Genomic DNA, 25,684 nt, shown 5'->3' on the forward strand with positions numbered 1-25,684 from the left:
TAACTTCTGACCCAATCAAGATAATTCATTGAAACTTGATACATGCATGCATCATCACTAGACGGAGTGTCGCGTACATTTTTCATCATACCCGCTCTTCTCGAGTTCACACACAAAGGTCAACGGTTCTACAAGGCCTTTGCTCGTCGGGGCCATTACTTTAGATTGCTGTATTGCTCTATATTAGTTTGGCGACAGGCGTATAATGCACCATACTCTTATTGAAATTAAGAAGTGGAGATTTGGACCTAAATATTTTTTATTAAATGCAATGTTTTTAGACCGAGGCAATCAGGGCTGAAGCCTCAAATATTTTCTGTTACAGGACAACTACACTGCGGATGTAAAAGTACAGCTCTGGCGCTTAATTAAACTGAGATGTTTTTGAAATGGGTTTAAGAAGTCTGCAATAACTAACTTTTTGAGAGAAAATTTGTCACCAGTTTATTGAACATGCAAACAATTCATGCGACAAAACAATCTTTGATACCTATAAACAGAATACAAGACCCTTCACAAACATTTCAAAACTTTCCAGAGAATTTTTTGTGAACGTCGTTCGTCCAGTTGGCAGCAGTTGTTGTCCAGTGAGATTCTGACATAAGAGGAACAACAATTAAGATCTATCATACATGATCTTCTGACATGAAACAAACAGGTCAAGCTGTCTCACCTGCTGGCACCAACATCCTAGTACTGGTTTACAAGCACATCTTAAATTATACTTTTTTTTAGGCTGTGTGTATGTATACATATAGCACTTTGTCATTTAAGATTAGTTCTATCGTTGGCTAATCATTTTTTATGTTTCATTCAAAATAACACGTGTGAAATATGAACTTTTACTACTCAGCTGGAAAGAAGCCATTTTAAGTTCAGTTGGGCTCGATGCCAGCCAGTTGTAAAATTTTAATTCGACTTCCATCTGTGATTTAAATTTTTAATGTAGAGCAGTATTACTAGCTCAACAGAGCAAAGGCATCTAAAATCATTTGTATACCCTCAAAAAAAAAAACTGCCCTGTTTTGGGTAGTTTTTCTTTGTTACAAATTAATTTTGATAATTCAGTATTGTAATGTATATAATATAATGTTAACAAAAAGTATAAATTTTAAATTTAAAGTGGTTGAGAAGCAGTGAACTGAAGTTTGTTCAGCAGTTGTGGCTGAAAATATACTGCCTTGCATTGTTAATTACTGCTCAGCTCAATGATTTAGAAATGGCTGAAAACCCCCCAGAGAGTGGATACAGTTGGGAAAACAAAGTAATCAAGTCTTGATGCTTAAACTAAAAGCATCAGCCAAATTACTTTTACATTTGATTTTCCACAGTGAGGACCTATAAAGCAAATTATTTGTATTTTAAACAGTATTTTTTAAATACATTTCCATTTGTTGAACAGATGCAATTATGTACTGTGGCATTTATTACAATTATTTTTATTTTAGTAAATTGTTTTATATTAAACTGATGTATATTATGACCTTTTTTCCCCTGTGGCAATACGCAAGTTATGACAAGTATTCAAGGTCATCAGTGCAGCAGATCTGTTGGCAGAAAACAGACAAAAGCAATTTTAGCAAAATGTCTGATTAAGGCTGCGACACACCATTTATTTTAGCACAGTCATGAGCAGAAAGGGACGTGAACCATCCTGCTGCCCTTTTACATTTCATACCATGAATTCTTGTTATACTGCTGTTTACGGATTAAGAATGGGGTAATTCTGTGAAAATGTCTTAATGCATACCCAAAATTTATTTTCTAATTGCTGAACAGGCTAATGGATTTACAGAATTTGTGGTGGGTTTTGTATCAACTTATTAAAAGATGAACAATTTTGATGATGATTCCTATATAAACTCTGATATACAGTAACTATTGAAAATATTCTCTTGAAGTTACCTTAATCTATGTACAGGGTTTTATTTGTTGCAGCTTGTATGGGAAGACAGCAAATAACTGTTGCTGTATTTTTTGGACTATGACGCACTTAATATCCTTGAGTTTTCTCAAAAATCAACAGTGAGCCTTATAATCCGGTGCGTCTGATGTTTTAATTCAGCTTGTGCTCACTGACCTTGAACGGATTTTATGTGGTGCACGGTGCTCGAAAATCTGTCGAAATATTTTAGTTGAGCTTAATTCGCCTTATAATCCGGTGCGCCTTATAGTCCGAAAAGTACGGTATATAATTCAGCCTTGTAGCTCTTTTACAGTTTGAATAAAATATTTGTTTACAAGTAATGGATATGCATCACTTTAATTTTTCCGATGATTACAAAATACTTCTTTATAATTCTTCCTACAGCTAAACATCATAATTCCGAAACAACAGTTATATTCGATGTTTTTTACTTTTTGTTTGCATGAATCATAAATTGTAACACTTACGGGTAGTATTCAATTGGTAATAATTTGATACTGAATTTATGATACTACAATAAGCCTTTAGTATGACTAATGCAAAAATGATTATTTTTATTGTCTTAAATTTGAAAGTCTAAAAACAGACTTTTTCCTAAATCTCTGCTCTAAGTATATAATATTGAAATGAATTTACATTGTTGTTGATAATGCAGCTAGAAGTCCAGTGAAAGTATTAAGTAGCACCTGTAAATACACAGTCAAACCTGTTTACTTTAATGTTTTCAAGAGTACTTGTTTGCCACTAGTCTGAAAATAATGTAATGCATTTCCCTGCATGTGTTTTAAAGTGTTGACCCGGCATCTTAAATGCAAGTTTTTGGAATAGAATTACTGAACAAACATTCTCTGGAGGCAAGGAAATTATTGTTCATTTTCTTTGCAACACAGTTTGCACTTCTATTAAAAACATACACACTGACAAAAGCGCAGCAGCAAATAGGTCGGTACAGCACGGCTTCTGTCCAGGCAACCCTGCATGTGTGAAATAAAGAATGTGCTTGCACAGCTTATGTTTTCAGGTAATTGCTGCTTCAATTTCTGTCAGTAAACGTACTTGAGATTTAAACTGGATCTTGTATTGCTTGTTAAAGCCAGCCTAATGAAAAAGCATTCCAGGTTATCACTAGTTGATAAATCATCAAATTACAAACATTGAATATCTCACTTCTTATAAAGTCCTGCTTCAGATTTTATGGAGTTGATTACAGTAGGCATCTGTCTTGTTTTATTACAACTTAATAATCCATAAAAAACATCCTATTATGTTATTTTGATGATATAATATTTTTTAAGAACCAGACCCAGAGTTTAGTTTTCTGAACCGCCAAAATTGATCAACCCAGTTACTGTTTACACTCGTGATTTAAAAATAAGCACTTGGATAATCTGTTCTTTTAGGTTTTACTTCTTTTCAGCTGATGACCTTCAAACAAGTGCTCGTTAAGCATTTATATTCAGCTTCTGTATATGTTGTGATTTTAGTTTGTAATTTATCATATATATTTATCACATTGATAAACTTTGTTTTAAAGTTGTATTAGTGGTGAAAGTTGATGGATAAAAGTTGATGGATTAAGGATGCATTGGACTTCTCATTGTGTAGTGCGACTGGTCCTCAATTAAGGCTGAACATCTCATTTAAATGTATGTATTTTATTCATATAATATGTGCTATTAATATTGCACAGGATTCATATTAATTTCAGAAACAAACTGTGTGCCCACATATATTTGGCAGTCGGATGGACCCCCACTCGTTCATCCCTGTCGACACCTGGCACACGAAAAGTGTAATGATAGAAAATGTGGATTTATCAGAACTGTTGATTGCAAAATTCAGAAATAGCATCTCAAAAGCATGTTTTTCTAAAATTGGGACGCCATTTCCATCGTGTTTTTAGCATAAACACAACTTTTGCAGTGAGGCCATGGTTGTTTTATCATTGGAACAGAATCGCATTAGGGTTCTGGATGAAGTGGGATTCAGTGGTGGCAGCAAATCCATGATGTGGAGTGTGCATGCACTAACGCGTCTTATTTGTAGAGAATCTTAATCTGCGCTGGCCTTATACCCAATAATCAAGCCATGCTAATTGAAACAGCCTTGTGCAGACGTGATACCCTTGGGTGTAGCATCATGCTTGCGTGATATGATCTTTTAGCGTGTTGCTACATTCTGATGCAATCTGAGTGAGTTGTGCTAAGGAGGGTGCGTAGAGTGTTGCGGCATCCCAGGGATGCAGAGACTAGAAGGGGGAAACATGCTTGGAGGCTTTCCAAATTAAACAAACTATTCCTCTTTTGTGTTTGCAGCAGGCCACACATTTGAACACCAGGGATACACACAGTACTTTTTTGTCATTCACTTTACATACTCTAAGCAAAAATGTAATAGTATATTTCTACACCTAGGAAATTAAAAATTCACAAGCCTTGGGGTTTAAAGTAAGTATGAATGAGAGTAGCGCTGACAAAATTGCACATTGAGCCTACAGTGGTGATTAAAGTAGACCACAGAATTGTTCATGGGTGTCACTGATCTGACTTATTTATTTAATACTGTCTTGATGGCAGTTGGATAGTGGTCTCTTGGTGTTTCTATCCACAAAAGCTGTATTAGTTTGTGAGTGTTTGTCTGCACACAGGCTGTTCTGCCAAGTACAGTATGTGTGATGGCAGCTTGAAATTTTGTGCAACTACATTAATCTTGTATGGGTGAGGCACTTTTAATTATAACAAAGAGCCCTGGTTCTCTTCTCTGTTGCTTCTTCCCATCAGCATATCCCCCTCTACTGTGGTTGGCTCGTCATGCTCTGACAGTTTTCATACATTATTTAGGGGCTGACTATTACGAGTCATTTGCTGCCGTTCAGACTCACCTTTCTCTCCCTCAGGAGCAGACTGCATAGTTTCAGTGGCGATGGCTGACCCCAGGAAGACCTCTTCTAGCTGCACTGCTGATTAATTGTTTTGGTTTGCGTGGTGGAGGAAAACGATTGTGGAAAATCTGTGTTTCAGTAGGGTTATGGCCAGAATCTCCATCGGCTTGTTTTATTTTTATGTTTTATTTATAATAAAAGCACTAATCTTATCCTTTGTTTTGCTTTATTTTTAATTAAAGACATGTTTTTTTGAATCTATGAATAAAAAAATAGTAGTCAGGGATGCAATATCTTAAATGGAGGTGAACAAAGCCAAGATATGACTAATAGCTGGCCACTGCAAGGTGACAGCTCTAAACAAATTCTGAAGGTTTAATAAAAAATTGTGGTCAAAAATAAGCATTCTGACTAGATGAGAACAAGATTCACACACAAACATAGAAGCATTATTTGTGACGTGAAGCCACTGCTTAGAAATACCCAAGATGCCTGGCCTGGTTTCTGCCTCTTTGTTATTGCTTTCCTTTTTTCTTTGTCTTGCCATATTATTATAGCTGAGCAGCTATCCCATGTGCCAGTCAACCCTGAAGACCTGTCTTCCTCCTGTATATCGTACCTTCCTGCTGTCTACTTCCTTCAGATAAGATCAGGATGCACCAAAAATGAAAGCTGCATCCCATCTTGAAACTATCTTCAAGCCCTCTCCTATTTTAGAAGATTTGACACTAGCTATAGGCATGATGGTCAGTGTTAGGTGGGTTAATTTGTTGCTTTAAACCTCCAGTTTTGTTTCACTTTATCACACGCAGAAACTGTTGAATTTCTCTTCATTTGAACAGTAATTTTCAGTTGTGTGTTTTTATTTAGACCAGTATGTATTTCCCTATGAGAGCATGGTGTGACAGCATGGTATGCATGTGCAACAGTTGGATGCTTATGTATGTTGGACAGTGCAGTAAAAATTTCAAAGCAGCACTTAAGTGCATTCTCTTGTGAATTTACACAACCGATAAAACATGAATTTCACAGTTTGAGTGGAGAAAATATTACACGAGGACTGGATTTGTGCTGACGGCAACCATTGGGAAGAGGTGAAGCAATGGAGAAGTTGGGAGATTATTGAGACTTAATTTAAATAACTAATGTGTTATCTTAAATGGTAACATTTGGTCAGTGTGGTACACAAACCAAAAATATACAGTGAAACCTTTGTTGAATTTTAAGGGAAAAAACACGTGTGTAAAAGAATGCTATTGTCCTTTTTAAAGTACTTTAATGCATACATTGTTTATTGTGTATGCTGTCGATTTTTATCTCTTTTTGGTAGATTTAAATTATCATGTTGTCCAGTTGCAGCATCCTAGAGGCTAAAACTGTAAACATCTGATCAAGTCCACCTTGTAGTTCTGTTTGTTAGCTCATTTGTGTGCGCCCACACACAAAATGCCACAAAATGTTTTTGTTTTTAATGTAAAGCACTTGACTGTTTTTTGTTTTTATATTACATAAGCTTATACAATGAGAGAGACAGGCCTGTCGCGATAAACAATAAATCAATTAATCGCATAATAAATGAAAATTATCGACGTCATTTTCATTTATCAGCTTTATCGTTTCTTCTTGTCTCTCTCTTTCTACTGAAGACACTGGATGACAAAAGACTCCGGTGCTCTTCACTGACTCCTCCCTTTCTCTTTTCTCTTTGAAATCTGTTTTAACCGTCCAAAATTGTGTTTTTAGATCTTTAAAAGCAGCTAAGCTGAGATACTACGCTATGAGCTAAGCTAACAGACCTCCGTCTTGTTGAAGCTCCAAAATACACAGTTGAAACCTGTGCCTTTGTGTAAAAAGTTGTTTTTCTTTGCAAAAAGAAGCTGAGAACTTGTTTACTGATTTTTTTATTAAAAGCTTTGTGCAAAAAATGCTATGCTAAAGAGTTCAAACCACACCAAGCTTCCGCCATTTTGAGAACCGAAGAGAGACAGCCCATGTCACCATTTCTTAATCAGACACGTTGCTCGCTCCTTCACTATCCATCCTTCGGTTCAAACAGTCTTATACTGCCATCCGGTGGTCAAAAAAGGTACTACACGCTAAGCAAATTAAACATTTCCTCTTTTAAATTTGTCAATAATTACTAATTATAGTCAAATTTCAAACAATATTATCGTTTTTCACAGTAATTTCTGAGACAATCGCCCAGCAAACTATGTTATTGTGACAGGCCTAGACAGAGATGCTGAATAAAGCCTGACAGATGTTACTTTTTTCTTCTTTTAATTATTCAAAATCGGTTTGCTTTGTTGTTAATGGGAACTGATTAAAATATTTTCCCCAAGTAACTGATTTAAGTTTTATTCTGTTATTAACGTTTTCTGCAGCGGCTCTTCTTTCTGACTTTGATGCTTTGATCTGTGTTTCAGTATGTGCTGCATACAAACAGTAAATGAAGCTTGACTGCATCTGACCGTCTTGTTTGCTTGCTGTGACAGTTTCACTGCCCTTTCAGAGAGCAGGCTCTGGTTTGCTCTTTTCCTTTAAACCCAATAGAAACATCTGTTATTAGTGTTATCACTGCACTGCCGTCCCTCTTACCAAATATAAGTTACTCTTCATGAAAGGCCAAAAGCTCAACTCAGCTTGAAAGCTACAGGGTTCACAGTAAATTCTGAGATACTTCAGTTTTTAGCATCCATCCAAACATACATACATACATACTTTCTTTCTTTTTTACTTTCTTACATACTTACATTTTTCCTTACTTTCTTACTTACTTTTTTTAACCCGCTTCTTCCTTTTCAGACCACTGGTGCCCATATCCAGTGTTCCCCTAGTTAGCTTGCCATGGCGGGGTGCTCATCTGATCCATGATTTTTGCTGATGGGGGGACGGAGACATGTCTGAGCGCAGCTTGTACTAACAGTTTTTGAGCGGGTGCGGGGGGTATTCAACATGAGGGAAGAGGCGATGTGAGTGCTGCATTCGGCTTTTTAGCTAGAGAGCCTGTATTTTGCACCGATAGTTTAGTGATATGTCAGTGCCGGGTGGTGGGGGGTGGGTTGCAAGTTCAGTTTGGTAGGCGGGGTGCTCAGTTTTGTTGACGGGGTAAGGCACCCCGCCTGTATAATGGTAGGGGAAACGCTGCATATCCATCCATCACTGTGGGAGGGGCAGAGTGCACCCTGGCCTGGACAGGTCTAAAGTCCATCACAAGGACACATAGAGATAAACGAGACAACCAACTATCCACTCTCTCTCACACACCTAGGAACAATTTAGAGTTACCAATCAACCTAACATGCATGTTTTTGATCTGTGGGTGGAAACTGAAGCACCTGGAGAAAACCCACACATGCACAGAGACACATGCAAACTCCACCCAGAAAAGCCCTCTGTCGGGATTTGAACCAGCGAACTATTCACTGAGGTGGCAGCTCTACCAACTGAGCTACTGTGTCGCCCAGTTTCAGACTCATTTTTGCAATATATATATATATATATATTTGATTTCTTTAAAAGTGGATAGGAGTGATGGATTTTAATTTTATTTCTACATGTTGCCTCCATAATTAATTTAGTTGATTTTCTTTCTTTTACAGATCATTTCAAGCGAAGGGTTTGCCGGCGACCATCTTGGAAACGTGGCATCATACGAAAAAAGAAAGAAAAAAAGACCTACAAAAAAGAAATGGAGGAGGAAGATGAGCGAGAGGCAGAGCCGGAGGTAGAGGTGGAGCCAGAGGCAGAGGTGGAGGCCACAGGACCCAGTGACTCATGTTTGACGCAGGATGAGGAATCATCTTGTGATATTACAGGTCCCCAGCCCAACGGTCATCCTCTTGGTCCCTCCACAGAGGAGGAGAGCTCCAATGAACTCCCAGCTGTGGCTTCTGCTGATCTCCCAAATGCCAGTGAAGCAACAGAGGGACTTAAACCTAAAGAGAAGGAGGGGTCCACAGCCAAAGAGGGAAAGTCTGAGAGCATAGAGCCACACTACCATGATGGCAATTCCCTGCTGAATGCAGATGGGGACGGTCAGGCCAAACAGGCTGGGTTCCAGCCTTTGATTGAAACATTCAAGCCTTTAGATGCTCAGGTCCAGCCTAAACACACACAGGCTCTCCTAGTTTCACAAGTGGGCTGTGTGAATGGAACTGAGTCGATGGATAGTCTGGATTCACACAGTCTCAAGAGCTGTAAGGCTGACACAAGGACTCCTCAGAGCCCCACTGAGGGCTGTAAGAGGCCAGAACAGGACGAGCACAAAGACGAGGATGTCAGTAAACCAACTCAGGCGCAACATCCCCTGGATTGTGAGGCCCTTACAGAAACTGTTGAAAAGGATCAAGACGAAGGTATTAATTATTTTTCACAACATAGTGCTGTTTTATACACCTTTGTATTCAAGACATTTTGAATGTAAAAAAAAAAAAAAGTATAGTTTGCACTGAAGGAGTTAATGACAAGCATACAGTAATACAATTTTTAAAAATCTTATGGGAGTGATCTTGCTCATCTGCTACAGAATTTTGGAGAACTACCTTGGTCTGGGGGACAGGGGTCATCTTCCAATCTGAGCATTTTGGGTTCATTATGATTTATGTTGCAAGTTGTGTAATAGAATATCAAGCTTCTTTATAAAACAAGGAGGTGTCAGTCTGTGCAGCTACAAAAATACTGTTGATCAAAGGTGAATATTATCTGATTAATCAGCAGTCTATTTTTACCAAGGACTGTATGATTCCTGCTAGATTGTGACTCAGAAATTTATAAGTTTTCTCAAACAAATCTTAAAAATTGCACTCGGCATAAAATGTAATGTAATGTAATGTATAGACAGGGGGAAAATATTTTTAGACCTCTTGGATTTTATGACCTACCGGGTATTGAAAACTTGTTTTATGGATGCAGATGTATTTCCTGATAACCACAGACAATGATGTTCCTTGTATCCCTTCATGTTGTGAAAAATATCAGTCTTACTCAATGTCAATGTCAGAGCTGTCGTCTCTCAGCAAGAAGGTTGCCGGATCGAATCCTGGCTGGGGACCTTTTTGGGTGGAGTTTGTATGTTTTCTCTGTGCACATTAGGGGGTGAACGAGTATATAATTTTTAAACTCAACATTAACATAATAAAACCCGAGTAGAACTCGAATATTTGATCACGTCATAGATCTCAAGATACAAAAATAAATAAAACCGCAAAAAAAGGTAATTATTTACAAAAAAAGACCAACAAAACATTGGGAGTGTATATTATGCTCCTACCATTTATCATACTGCAAATAAGTCACAGGAAAAACTAAACTATTAGTTATTATTATTAAACTGCAAACGTGAAGAAACGCAGCACGTCAAAAACGAAACTTAAACCGAAACTGGTTCTGGTTTGGTGGATTGGACCCGGTGTTACACCATACTCTGTGACCTGTAACAGTGCAACACCGCCCCCTATGGTCATACAGTGGTCACATAATATGACGTCACTAAGGATACCCGACATAACATTTTTAACCTTGATAGATGTCCTAGCAATCGATGTGTAGATTACTCGAGTACTCTGTTAATGCCCTAGTGCACATGTGGGTTTTCTCAGAGTACTCGTTTCCTCCCACTGCCCCAAAACATTCATGTTAGGCTAAATGGTAACTCTAAGGGGCCGTTTACACTTTTTTAAAATAAATAGTTCATCCAACATCTCTCTCTTCGACGTCCTCCTGCACTGCATCTGGGCCGAGCCTCGTTCTGGTCCGCCTGGTGGAAGGACAGCTTCTTCTTCTTTCAGGAAAAAATAAAAACTCAGTTGGTTGTTTTGTAATCGAAGCAAACACAAGCAAACACAAGCAAACATTAAGAACATTTGATTTACCTGCAGTAAATCAGCTACCGATTATCACGGAGTAAAGTCCAACATCGTCGACTCTGTTCTGGTCCACTCAGCGACCGGTGTGGAGCTGTTAGATGAAGCGGTCCCGCTTGGCGTCAAATCTGTCGACTCTTATCCGAAATCCAGCCAAAATCCAGCTTTAACTTGTTAAGTTGTTGTTAGCTGAGCTTTTAGCCAGAGGAAAAGAGCATGCCGAGGCAGCACGCATGTGCATTAGGTGAAGGTACAAAATTCACAGCGCCATCTAATGACCCGGCATGGTAACTACAGCAGATTCGGGAAGGCGGGGGGGGGGAATCCTGCGGATGCATGTAAATACAAAATCTGATCGTGTCAACGTGGCTCTTTTCCTCTAATTAACATACGAAAAAACCGTACATTTCCCCCCATCGTGTCCGTGTAAATAGGGCCTAAATTGTCCCTAGGTGTGAGTGAGAGAGTGAATCGTTGTTTGCCTTTATAGCCGCGTTGCCATTGATAAGTGCAACCACTCGGTTCTCGTCTTATTGGTTGCTTTGGTGATTTACCATTGTGACTTTTTTCCTGCTCTGTGGGTGAGATCGTAATTGCCCTATTGTCGGACTTCAAATTTTTTAGCTTATCCTGGCACTGCTTATAAGTCAGGGTGTAGCCATATTGCACCATCATCTCTGATATCTCTTGGTAAATGCTGTCATTTACTGTGGCACCGTCCAGCTCAATCCTTACATTTGCCAGTGAAGTTAGGAAGATCTGTACCTCATCATTGGTCCATGACTCTAGATTTGGAGCTTCCATACTAGAAACTAGCAAAAACAACACACTCAACACGATCTGAGATGGAATGGACGTTCAGAAGTAGTTTGCAGTTTTGCTGGGGCGTCATCCTGTGATGAAGCTCCGCAGGCCAATCCATGGCTGCTGTCTGCTTACGTCAAAATTGTCGCATTGGAGCAATTTGCTTGGAACTATGAACAATGTGGTCCCAAAGTCCATTCCGAGTGGGGGTGGGTTCTGGCAGTGGTGAGGCCCTTAACTGATATAGTGTGGTGCGGAACCGATGAGAGTTGAGACAGTGGCAAAGCGCCATGTGTGTCCCTGTGATGGACTTGGATCCTGTTCAGGATGTACATCGCCTCTCGCACAGTGACTGCTGGACATTGGCACCAGTGAACCCCATGACCTAGAAAGGAAGAAGTGAGTAAAAGATAATGGATGGATGGATGCTAACAAATGACGACAGCCTGTGCACCTTAACTGACGTTTGGTGAAACCCACTGTAAGTCAATGAATACAAAAGTATTACTTAGATATTAGAAAGTTATATCTATTGTTATAGACACCTTGTCATATACTACACTCAAAAAAGATAAACGTTGGGTTTTATCTCCACTTTTCACATTGACATATCATGTGCTACGTTATCCAGTCAAATATTTTAACATGATGCATTTGATTCAGACAAAAATGTTGTTTGTCAAACCATAAGATCACAAGCAAAGGCTGTTGTTGGCTTAAACATTTGTAGTCAAGCCATTAGAAAATGACAAACAGACAACAGAACAAACAAATTGAATCTTTCCCATCACACTTAAGCTTCTTTGTCCTCACTGTCCTCACAAACTGAGTTAGGACATTATTATTTTTTTAATCAAAGCCATTTTGAACACTAATAAATGGATAAAAAATGAGCCTAAAGTGAGGTAATGTTCACTCACTTGCTGCTACAAATAGATTTTCTTCTTCTGTTTTGTATTGTTTTGTAGCCATGGCAGTTTGTGTGCTCTCTTGTCCAGTTTGTACTTTTCACTCTCCTTCTAAGAAAAGCAAAAATGGGCTCTTAAATTGAGCTGGCCTGGTGTTATTAGATTATTTTGGCAGCATGCACACAGCTTAAACATTTCATATCTGTCAGTGGTAATGTTCCCTCCAAATAATAGGTTTTTATCTTGTCATAGACGGTTCCAGCATTAGGACAAGCAAGTGGAGCTTGTCAGAGCAGTTGAAAGGATCTACTGGAAGGACAGAGGAAGAACCACAACCAGAACCTGCCTATCCTCCAGTAGTGGTTGACCACCATCGACTTCTGGTAATTAATTTTTCTAAGTATTTTTGTCACAAGTGGGTACTGAAGTATGTCACCATCTTTAAGCACTGCAGTTTTGGTAACTTATTCTGAAAAGTTTCAAGCAAAAGAAAAGCATGGATGTTTCCATCTGTGTAAAACACAAACATTTCTGTTTCCTCGAAAAATTCTCTTGAGTAGCATGAGTGAGTTTCTCGCATTGGGAACACGCTCGGCGTGACTTCATCAGACGCTCTTATTACATTATGCCAGCTAGGATTGTTTGGAAATAAGCCTATTAGTGTCAGGGAGGGCAGGGTCCCTTCTCTTATTTATAGAGCTATCGCTGCACTTACAAATTTATTCAAAACACCTCTACTTCGCAACATCAGAGCAAGAATGGTAATGTGTTGAGACACTCACTCGTGCTATTTAGAGGACCGGGGTTACAAAAGTAACCTAAAGTTCTCTTTCATAGCATTTGTTTTGTGTCTCACGTTGGGAACAGTACTCTCATATTGCTCAGCAGATCATGTTATGTGCCAGCTGTTTAGAGCATTTATCCTCAGTTTTCATGTGCACTTGATGCTACACAGAGTAGGGCTTCAATAGCTCTGTGATCGGTGTTGCAGTGTTGTAATCCTGAGGTTGTTGGTTCGAGCCCAAATTGCGTCCGTAAGGGCATCTGGCGTAAAACAAATGGTGAAATTGTTCAGGTGAGTTTGCATGATGTGGTGACCCCTGAAGAAGACAGCAGCAGGAAGAAACTGACTTGGTGCTACACAGAGTACTGATTGAGCCTTCGATGATGATGTGACGTCAGGTTTGTAAAACTAAGAAAATGTTTGAGGATAGGTCCAGCTTGCTGTGGCACAAAAGAAATAATACCTCCTTTAGCAGGACCCATGAAGAGCTTAAGCCTCGTAAAATGGGCATGCCGACCCTCTGGAGGCTGTAAAATAATTTTAGCTATAGGCTAAGGCAGTTGCAGCAGGAATCCAGCGGGAAGCACGCTGTTTTGACACTGGCTTCCCAGAATATGTCCTAGCCCAGGAGACAACAGTTGGTCACTTTTCTTAACATTTTTTGTCCTGTCCAGGTAAATGCATAAAATGCGTACCAGGTAGAGTTTGTGTAACCTCTCCTGCTCCTCAGAAGAGAAAGTTGGGGATCAAAACGCCAGAGTATTGGGGCATATGACCCCAATACTTCAGGCTTAAAAGCAGGGTTTGAGAGCAAAGTCACTGTAGTCTTGTCCAAAGAGAACTTTGTGCAAGAAGAGTGTAGTGATAAAAGATGGATTTCAAGTGCCACCAGAAGCGCTGTTTTTAAGAGCTACTAACTTTAATTCTACCTGTTCAAGAGGTCCAAGTGTGAAGCAGTGAGAACATCCAGCACCAGAGGTAGATCCCATGAAGGAGCCATAGGTTTCAGCCTTCTCAATAATTTTTTGAGTAGGAGGCTAATGGCTCAGAGTAGGAGGCTGGAGTCTTCCCAACACCAACATAAATGCATAGATGTTCTGTTCAGCAAAAATGTTGGTGAACGCAGACTGTTTATACACTGGTCACTGATGAAAATGTCTTACCAGCATTGCAGGCATGAAAACTTATGAAGGCATAATCATCCGCAGCTGTACAGTAATTTCACGGTATTTCAGTACAATGATAAAGCTTATTCTGATTCTGTCAATCAATTTTGTAGAACGAGATAATACACATTTTCAAGAATCTAATAAAATGATTTCACAGTGAATTTATCTTTATTCTTCATCTTGCAGCAGTCCCAGCTGAATGCATGCAGCTCAAAAACCTCTTTGTTTTCTGCAACTACAGACAAGATTGTGAAATCTGATCGACATCCAAAGCATCCGATTGTGTACATTTGAATGACAGTTTTTAACCATTTAACTTTGACTATTCATGTTCCTCAGGGAGAAAATCAACCACCTTTTTTCACTGCTCAAAAACATTATTTTTAAATATATTTTTTCCACAATAAACTACCGGTAGTCAGTCTTTTAGGGTCGTCTCAGCCTGAAGTAAAAATATCTAATTTAAATAATTAATTCAATTTTAATGCTTTAAAATTCGTTTGTTTAAAAACTACACTACAGTTTTTTTTTTTTTTTAAATTGACAAAATATTTACTGGTATTTCACAGCAATTTTTCTTTTAAAAGCGTATTTTCCTCCGTTAGTACTCCCTCTGGGTCAACATCCTCATGTTTCCTGATTCTGTTGGTCCAGTCAGAGGGGTTCTGGAGCCCCTCCTCTGCACAGAGTCACTCAGCCCTCTCTTCCCTTTTCTAAAACAAATCATGATCACCCTCTTCCAACATCAAAGTCCTCACTGTCTGACTGGGCTGGGGGGGGGGGGGGGGGGGTTTAACACAAGCAAACAGAGAGGAGAGCAGTGCTGCTGTGCAAAAAATATAAAAACAAAAAATATATAAAAACAATAGCTGTTATTTGGAGATGGTTTGGATTTAAATTGTCAGATGAGCAGCAGAAAATTGTTTTCTGTAGACGATGCTGAAAAGTCAGAACTACGGATCTTGTTCACCATTTAAACCAGCACTATAAGTTATAAGCTGCAGCTCCGACTGTGTTTTCAGACTCCTTTCCTGAAAAAAAACACGGGTCAAAACTCATTTAGCCGTGCTGTGCTTTATGAGAGGAACAGTGTGAGGTGGTGCGACATTAATCAGTCAGCAGCTTATCATATCCAAGACACGGTCGGACACATGCCACAAGACACATGCCACAAGACACATGCCATTTCCTGCATTTTGATGTATTTTAACCGGTTGTTAAACATTTGATTAATTTGAATAAAAACGGGTCTCTAGTAAATGAGTCCTCGAGGCTCAGTGAGACTAACAACTTGTTTAAATAAAGGTTGAATTGAATTTACTATTTTAGAGAGCAGTGAACAAAGCAGCTCCGATTCTGTAAAACGTCTCCCCCCCCCCCCCACACACACACACATGCACTTCAGGTACTTCAATTCTCTGCTGTCCAGCTAAGGACAATCCAACCATCCACTTATTTTAGATAATAAATTAGACTGTCTTTTTGACATTTTGATCGCTGTTATTTTGACAAATTAGTACTGTTGTTTTGAAACGTGATGTAATGTGAAGAATAATACACATCAAACATTTCTCTCGGTTTTTTAATTTTAATTATTTTATTGTAAGCTTTTTTTATTTATTATCTCTGAAATGTATGCAGGAGTTCAGACACATCAGCAGTTGTGCGTGCTGTGTAGAGCTGTCTGGAGACGCTTCTGTGCATAACGTGCACTGTCTGCAGGGCATTTATTTATTCTGTTGAATAAATGATGGTTTCTAGTTTGGGGGTCTGAATGGAGGGGAGGGGGGTGTTTTTCAGTGCGCAGCGCCGCACTGAGTAGGGACATTGTTTGGAGAGGAGGAGGAGAGAATGACTCCGCGCAGCACCTCTGTGCGTAAATCTGACCATCTGTCCCTCCGTCCTCCTCCCCCCACCACCCCGCCTCCTCCAGAGGCTCCTCTCCTGCTCCTTGGAAGGAGTGTGTGGTGCACCGTGTAGTAAAATGTGGGGTACAGCTTTTGCTGTGGACATACAGGCCACTGAATGTAGTAGTATGTCAACGGACAGCTTTGCTGTACCTTCACTACTAAAAATTTAAATATAATGGGTTCTTTCTTTTTCGAGTTAAATTAATGCCATGTGACGAGATAACTGTGTTCATTGTTTAATCAGTGACAGGAGACGTTATTTTGTTTGACCCATCAGAATAAATGCGGTCATTTATTTAACAGAATCAAAATTTAACATCAAAACATGTACACAAGGATTCGCTGATCTGGTTCTGATTAATAAAAACTTGGCACGCTTTACTAATAAGACAACAGGACATTTCTGAAGGCATCTAGAAAGATTACTAGCAAAATAGAAGAGTTTAAAGGAAGGAATTTAGAGGTTTAAAGAAGAGATGGATGGAGGAAGGTGCATGTTGTTGACCAGAATTAGCACGCTTCTTTCAACACCAGCTCAAACCTCTGGTACACTTAGCGCGTGACGACTCGTTACCTTCGCAGAAGATGAATCAGCTCTGGTACCGGGTCCATTTCAACGCTACCTTTCCAGCGTCTCCAGTTAGAGCGGCTGGTCATTGTCAGAAGTCGTGTCGATTTACTCCGTTCAACAAACAGGCTCAGCTCCCTTCGAGGTTGTAGGCGTTACGCCCGTGTGGATTCACAGCAAGGCGCTGTGACTCCGTCAGAGTTTCCACTCAGAAGTGGAAGACTCCAGAAGGCTTGAGAAGACTCCATCAAAGACTGAGTCCGACTGCTCCAAGACTCGAGAAGACTGAGAAGACTGAGAAGACTAGACTAAATAGTTCCAGGAAGTGTGGACTTTTAAAGAGTTCTCACTTCCGGTCACTTAATACTTCCTGATTCATCATCATCAACTTTATTTATAAAGCACTTTAACACAGCCATAGTTGAAACAAAGTGCTGAAACATCAGTTAAAAACTAGATAAAAGACAGATTGGTTGAAACAACCAACAGGGGGTGGTTCTAGTGATGTCAGAGGGTTATTAAAAGTCAAGCGAGGGTTCAAGAATGTTTAGGAACGTTTAGTACAGACAGAGAAATGTTTGGAAGAAGTGAGAGGAACGCAGCTGCCAGTGTTTCTCTTTTTACCGTCTGCTAGGTTTAAAAACAATACAGTCCGTTCTAATAACTTGTTTTCTGACTGTCTCTGACTTTCGACCGACATCACTACTTCTCATTCAGACAGAAGATCAAAATGCACAATTACTTTGTAAATAGACATTTAACTTGGTTCCTAAGACTAATGAGGTTTAAAATCATTAATACTGTTTCACAGTTGATTTAAAATGAGTGGTTCACTTCAACATTAGAAATGATGTGAACTAAACACACTTTTGATTATCAAGATATTGTAAAATAGTAATGATAATATAAAAAGAAGAGTGTTCTTTCAATTGATTACTTCAGGATACAATTAGACAGTCTCTGGATGAGATAATTTGTATTTCTGGATTCAAATCAATGAAATAACAGTTCCTGTCCCATGAAGGTCTTCAGAGACAGGTTTTGGTTGGAGGCCTAGTTCACTACAGCCGCGCACACTGCAACTGGAATATCCACTCCACAGACTGGGTCCGCTGGACTAAGGGCAACATCTCCTCATTGTATTTTTAATAAATAATCAAAATAAAAATGTGCAATGACTTTGGACCTTTATGGGCGGAGATTTGAGTTGCCGGAACATAGTGGGTCAAAATGAGAGAGTTCTCGGATCTTGTTCCAGCAGGATCCGGCTCAAATTAACCACTGGTGATACGCTAGATTTATTATTCTGGCTAAAGTTTTACAAGGCAATAGCCTACTGTAGGTTATATAAACGTTACCTTGCTAACTTGAGAGGCACGTAGCTAATGGCATGCAGGTTGGAGGATTGAAGAGAATTTTTTTAAATATTTTAATTTTATTTTACAGATCAGTTAAACTTACCATGCTCTGTTCAGCTAGATGCGCTACACAGTATTGCTCATTGCTTCGGCTGTGCTGAAAGTGAAAGTTAAAGTGAACGGCTATGACTTGAAAGTAGTCTGCATTCGTCTTACATTGTACAATTATGTCTTTTACAAGTATGGACACGGTTTGTTCCCAGTGTTTATATAGGCACATAACGGGACAATTATCACTGATACCAATATGTCCCCAAACGCCTATATCGGTCTAAAATATCGACCCTCCATGATATATCGGTTGGACTCTATTCTTAACCTTACATTGGAAATTTAGATTTTTGCACTTAATCAATGTGACTGCACATATTTATTGTGCCCATAATTTGACATTACATTTACATTATTCAGCTAGTTCCTTCATGTTTTAATAACCAGGGCCACTTCAACACATAACCTGTGATAAAATTATGCCTAATATATTGCACAGCCTGAAACAATTGTGCTAGTTTCCAGATTTCAGTTTGTTGTGTTCTAAGTGCCAGCCCCAGCGTTGTAGGTTCTCTCATGCAGAACCTGAGTCGGGATTTATTGATTGAACTTGTGTGTTAAATCTTGAAAGAAGTCCTCTTAATTTAAGAGACAAGACCAAAGTCAAGTGCACCTTTTAAAGACTGCAAAGAAAATAAATTTTGACACGCTTGTAAAAGGAGCTTTTGTTTATTAACACTCATCTGTATTTTAGCAAAATGTGTGACCTTATGAAATAGTATCTGTTTCTTTAAAAAATGGCAAGATGCGTATGTTGTAAACCCAAAATTGCTGCTTTAAAAAGCCTCTTAACCTCTAAATAAATTATAGATATGAAATAAAACCATCTGAAAAGTTAAACCTTCAGCTTTTATTATAAATTATGGACTTTCCCTGCTCTTATGTTCATTGATATTAAAAAAAAAGAAACAAAAATATGTGTGACTTTAAAATAACCCTTACAAGGGCAAAGCTCACAAACAGAGCTTTAAGTTTGAAGTGGAGATCCATACATATGTTGCTCTCGTTCTTCAAACTTTAAACTACTAATATTTTTTGCATTCTAACATCACAGCCTTTGTTTTACTCTCTTACTGGATTTTTTTAATATTTTAAACACTGCCTCCCTAAGTCTAAGAACATTCATGTCAGGTTATTGAGCAATTTCAAGTTGTCACAATATGTATGTGAGTTTAAGTCTAGAACCGTTTGTGTTGTGTCCATTAGTTATAGCTTACAGCAGACTACACAGGCACTGGGAACCCCACTGTTTGTTCTCTATTTTAGATGTTCTCAATTTAAAAAAAACAACGTAAAAAGTACAGTTGGATGGCTGCTGCCCTACCATACCTGAATACAACTGAGTCCATCCAACCTGTAATGTTGCTTTAAGTTAAGAAAATATGAGTTCAGTGAGCACATTTTGTCCACCTAACAAGACTGTAGAAACTAATGGCATCCAAGGTACTCCTGTGTTAAAAGCATCCTTTACAATTGCAGCTCTTACAGTCTCTTTGTGGCCCGGTGATAGTCTGACAACCAGTACAAGGGATCTATACGTTGCCTCTCACCCAACAATCGCTAGAGAAAGGCTCCAGCTCCCTGTGACCCTGAACAGCTACTGATTAACCCTCAAGATAAATAATGCAAGATACTTGTTAGCATGCTGTGTAATATTTTTGTAATTAGTTTATTGTAACTTCAACCAATGACAGCAAAAATGGGAAATTAAATCAACTAATTAAAGAAGGTGACAGGTGTGAGAAATGCTTTCCATACAGGAATGGAAAGCGATTTTTCCATTCTCTATCTGACATATTGCCACACAAAAAGAAAAATACCACAGTGATCATCTTTAAAAGCCGTTCTCGTTTATTACTGAGTAGATTTTTACCCTTTAGTATACATGTGATTTCCAACATCTATACATAGGTTAATTTTAAAATAGCAAATATGCTACTGTATCATGGTTTAGTTGGAAGACAACATGGTTTGTTTATATTTTTGGTGAGATGGGATTTTTAGGTGTGTAAGATGGTGGAAGTGCAGTCATGGGTGACCTGCCTTAAGCTTCCTCTAGATTCATAGGTCTGTGCTGGAGCTGCTGCTGTCACACTGCCCTTCTCAGATGGATAACTCCCAACTCCTTAAGCTCATCGTGCCTTTTCAGTCATCCTACATTTATACCACTGTCTGTCAACCTCATGCAGCTATCAACCACCAACAATGTGTATCTGCCACTATTTGACTTTGGGAAGAGAGCCAATTACCTAGGGGAACTATTGTCACATCTCTCCATCAACAGGTGTTGGTCCCATAAATTTAGAGAGGAAAACAAGGTTATGACTCAAACATGAGCGTCCCCGCTAGATCTGCTAGTTCGTGCCAGGATGCGTTCAAGTAACAGGAAGCATACAATACGTCTCGTCTGTACTTTGCACTGTCACGCTAGGGTCCCACCTAATACCCCAAGTGTAAATTGGAGCCTCGGCTCAGTGGGCTCCCTTGACAGCACTTCCCACTGATCAGATGTGGGGGTTAGTTTTTTGAGAGCTCCGGGAAGTGTAATTGGTGTAAAAGAAGTGTTCCTCTGACATGTGCTTAGTTCTCCCCTGCATGCTCTGAAGTGACATCCAGCTATCAAACCATTATCTAGTGGCTTTTACACGTCCTGTGGGGATGATGTGGATGGTGGGGGTACATATCGTGTCTTGCTGTGCCTGACTCTATCTTTCATTCTGACTGACATGCTTTTTAGTTGGCCTAATCTTTGTGCATTGACCGTCTGCCCCTATGAACAGCCACACGCAGCACTAATCTGGGAGGGTTTACTTGTTAGTATGATGAAGAAGGGAGGTATATCTTAAAGAAACAGATTGAGAGTACGGTCTCAGGCTTACATATAATAAATTGAATTTCCGGTGCACGGGATGAGAGTCACCATTTAAGAAGATATTTGCTGGTAGAGCTGAGGCTGCCATGGGTCCTGATTTGTGTTGTCTTGCAGTGAGTTGTGCACAATTCCTTTTCTGTTTGGTTGTATTCATCAATAGCACAGGGCTCATTTTCTTGACTTTTAACTTGATAGAAGAGGCTCCACGTTATCTGGGGAATTGAATACCATCAGAATTTGTTCACAGGCCCTACACCCAAATCCTGTAGGACAGAGATAGTATTATTTGACTATTCGCAACCAACCTTTCAGAAGCACAGCATCGTTATTTGAGCTTCACTTGGTAAAATCAAGTTCTGTTCTGTTACTGCCAGTTTTGCTGAAATGATGCTTGATGCTGTGTGGATCAAAATGAATTTCTCAGCATGAGTAAATGGGTCCTGAGTCTTGTTTCTCTTGTTACTTCAAGCTGTCTCTCATTCTCAGCTGTTTTCTTTCATCAAGATTCAGACACTTGTCTGCAGATGGGCTTTGGAGAAGTGGTGTTGAGGATTGCAGATTAAAATTAAACTACAAGAAATCCAATCTGGCCTGGCAATTTTTCTCACTCTCCTTCCATTCCCCCAACATCTTACCAAGAACACACACACACACAGACAGATTATGGTGCTTTTATACTCAGAAAAAAGCTAGCATTTCTCATTGCTGGCACAGTATGAAGCTTTTTGGCTTGATGCTTGGCTTTTAAAGCACGTCCCAATTTCCCTTTTTTAGAGAAGCCTGTCGGCAAAAATGGCCCTCTTTCAGTTAGTCAACTTGCTTCATTTTTAGCTCCTAATGACAGCAGGGGCTGGCTGAAAGTCCAAGCCACATGTCTGTTCAAAAGAAAACGGTAACATTAGTGCTGGACCATGGCTCGGATGCCAATAAAAATAGATAGCATTTTGAGTTGCCACTTTAATCTTCATCCTTTTTTGCTGATGGTCTTGATAATGTTGCTATTTGCGTGTAATTGCACATTACACTGACATAGCTGTGCATCTCTGCCATGCATGTGGCAGCCATTTGTGTTAATAAGTCCTGAACATTTAAATCTTTTTTATCCGTTACGTTTTGTGGTAGTTACTACTATTAATGTTACAGTGGGGTTTTTTGTGCCCTTTTGCAGCTTTTGCACCTTGGGTATTTGATTTATTCGACTGCTTATATAAACCAAAGATTTTGTACTCCTGATTAGTTCCACAGTTCTTGAAAATGGTATTTGAAATGTCTGGCTACACTTTTGTCAACCTAATAGTAGTGAAAAGTATAGAAAAATATCAGTGTGTGCTTCTGAAAAGAAAGATGTGTTGTAAATCCATTAAACTGGAGTGGAAGGTGGAGAGAATACAACACTGTCAAGATGCTCTTAATCGTTTTTCAGCAAGTTGAAAGAAACAAAGCTCTACATTAAGTGGACAAGCTATTATTTTTACAAACATCACTCAGAGATCTTTCACTGACCTTCCATTTACAAATAAATCTTGTGTTAATGACAGCAAAAGTAAATTCATTTTAATGAACAACAAAACCATCTACCCCATCTACCACTGAACGTAACCTCTTCTGAAGGTTGAACAATATGACAATAGGTGTTCCTTATAGAGAAAAATAAACATCCGTCTGTCTGTTTGTCCATCCATCCATCCATCCATCCATCCATCCATCCATCCATCCATCCATCCATCCATCCATCCATTATCTTTTACCCACTTCTTCCTTTTTGGGTCACGGGGGTCACTTGTGCCCATAACTAGCAGTCTCTGTGCAAAAGGCGGGGACACCCTGGACTGGTCTCCAGTCCATCACAGGGACACGTGGAGACAAACAACCATTCACTCTCTCACTCACAACTAGAGACAATTTAGTGTTACCAATCAGTGTAACATGCATGTTTTTGTTCTGTGGGAGGAAACTGGAGTACCTGGAGGAAACCCACACATGCACGGAGAGAACATGCAAACTCCACCCAGAAAGGTCCCAGGCCGGGATTTGATTCAGCGACCTGTTCACTGAGAGGCAGCAGCTCCGTCAACTGAGCCACCGTGCCACTTTAACGCTGTCTCCACCTGAAATAAAAATATTAAATTTAAATTTTATTATTAATAAAATTTTAGCTCCCTAAAACTTTTCAGTTTTATAAAGCTTTACAATTCGAATTTTATATAAAAAAATTAAAAAAAATCAGCAAAATATTTATTTTATTGTAATGTTTTAAAAAGGCCCTTTAACCCTAAATAGTATGCCCAAAAGGATATTTTTTAAACATACTTTTTAATTTTATTTTCCAGTCAGTAGGTTTGAGAAGACCATCCAGTGCACCAGGCCCTCCTGAATTAATTATTAAATAATTTCTTAAACTATTAGCCAAAAACAATCTGGTAAAACTTGCACATGTTGGTTGGTGGTTGGACTGATGAAGTCCTTTGGATAAAGGACGAAACGTCTCAACAAAAAAAATAAACCGTCCATATAACCTGACTTAACTTTGTTGGTCATACACGGCGCATAATTTTTAATATAATGAAAAATACAAATATTCACAAGTCCACCCCCCCCCCCCCAAACTTGTGCGCATGTTTATTATTGTTTTGTTCTTTTGTTTTTGTTTTTTACTTTTAATGAACCGTTTCACTGAGCCACCAACAATGCCCTGTTTTCGGTCGAGCCAGCAGGAGTCTGCCGGCATAGATGATCATCTGTCTTGCACGCAGGTGTAGCTACTGCTTTGAACCAAATGAGTACTTGTGCACCACAGAAGTGCATTTTTGCTCTTTACATCCAAGCCAAAACGATTTTCTTGAAAGAAATGAGAGATCTGGTTTGCGAACAACTTGCAACCGAAGAATATACCTCTTTCGATGTAAGTTCCAGCCCCCCGGCAGCCATTTTTACAACTGCCCTCAAATGTAACAGCAGAGCTAATGTACAAATCAAAAATATAGAGGTCAAAACAAGAAAAAAAAAAAAACATCTTGAAAATAATGCATCATTTTATGATATGATATAAATATTGTATCAGAAAATCCATTTATAATGGATTTCAGTATAGTCAATTTTTTTCCCCCTTAAGAACACTAGAGGATGGTAAAGTTACTGGGAGGTTGTTTTTTTTTTACATTTGGAAGTTGTTGTTTTTTTTGACAAAATAAAAAAAAATTGAGTTTTAGACTCCTTGGGAGCAGTCATGTTTATTGACAAAACCAAAAATAAATAAGTAAAAACAAAAATGAAATGCGTGGGCTTTTTAAATTAATTTATGTTTAGATTTATTCCCCTCATAAAACTTTCTCAGGGTTAAAGCAGTGGTGTGGTTTTATAGTGCTCAGCTTTTCTAAGGTAGTTTGGATGTGCTACAAGCATATTCTCATAATGCATGAACCATCTGAGATGTTTATTGCCTGGTCAGCACGATTCGCTGCGACACGGTGCACCACAGACAAATATATACAGGTTTGTTTCACATACGAGAAGCAGACCACAAACCAGAAATGGATCCTTTTATAACAAACACATTTTTCATAGTTATCTTTCTGCTTGTAACTTCTAGTTTACAATATTTGCTGTCAAGAAGAAAGACGGCAGATTTATATTTTGCCAGTTGTGCACGTCTTAAGCTGAAAACACCCCTGGAACACTTTGTTGTGATGCATCATTGAACTCTGGCATGTGTAAACACGTGTACAATGTATAGAATGCATCAAGCTGCTGTGTGAAAATACAGATCAACTTCCAAATATGTTTAACATTTCTCTTTATCACCAGAAGAAACAGTTTCCCAAGTGAACGATCAAAATAACAGTTTTCATACGTCCGCCGAAGGCCGGACGTACTATTGTTTGTCTGTCTGTACATCTGTAAACTTTCTCTTGTCTGACCCATAACTTCTGATCTGCTCAAGATAATTTACTGAAGTTTGAGACATATGCATCACTAGACGCAGTGTCACACAGGGCTGAACGATTTTGGAAAATATTCTAATTGCCATTTTTTTTTTACCTCAATATTGTGATTTAATATGCAATTATTTTTCAATGTCTTCTTCTCATGTATTTTTCAATGAACACGAGCAATAAATCTGTTTCTGTTGCAAACAACTCCACAGTTTTCAGCTCCGCTGTAACTCTGTTTCTGCATATCTTGTGTAGTTCCTGGATAACAACTTGGCTAAAATGTGTGCACGAGGGCAATCTGTACCGCTTATCCATGTTGTTTACCAAAGCTGTGAACTCAGGCCTGGTCACTGTATTAATGGGCATCATGTCTTCCGCTATGAGCTCCGTTATTGCTTGAGTTATTTCTGTGTGCCGCTTCAAATTAAGTTCATACGGAGTAATACCTTCGAACAGTTCAGTCAGCGATCCCTGTCCGCTGCTACTTTGCTAACTTGAAGTTGAAGCACTGGTCGTTGGCATTGTAGCCATGCAACTATCGTAAATGGCTTTGTGGTGTTTTTTTAAGTGTTGATAAAGATTTGTGGTGTTTTTTT

At 39.0% G+C, this 25,684-nt stretch overlaps 1 protein-coding gene across 1 annotated transcript in view; it reads left to right on the forward strand.

The window, feature by feature from the left end:
* Positions 1 to 25,684, forward strand: part of atad2b (ATPase family AAA domain containing 2B) — a 96,152-nt gene that overhangs the window by 54,704 nt on the left and 15,764 nt on the right. Inside the window, exons 25-26 of the mRNA XM_037685751.1 lie at positions 8,411 to 9,166; positions 12,637 to 12,767. Of these exons, the coding sequence (XP_037541679.1) occupies positions 8,411 to 9,166; positions 12,637 to 12,767 (887 nt within the window). The remainder of the gene's footprint in view (positions 1 to 8,410; positions 9,167 to 12,636; positions 12,768 to 25,684) is intronic.

This window comes from Nematolebias whitei, chromosome 12 (genome assembly GCF_014905685.2).
Source record: "Nematolebias whitei isolate Nwh7 chromosome 12, NemWhi1, whole genome shotgun sequence".
Classification (NCBI taxonomy): domain Eukaryota; kingdom Metazoa; phylum Chordata; class Actinopteri; order Cyprinodontiformes; family Rivulidae; genus Nematolebias; species Nematolebias whitei.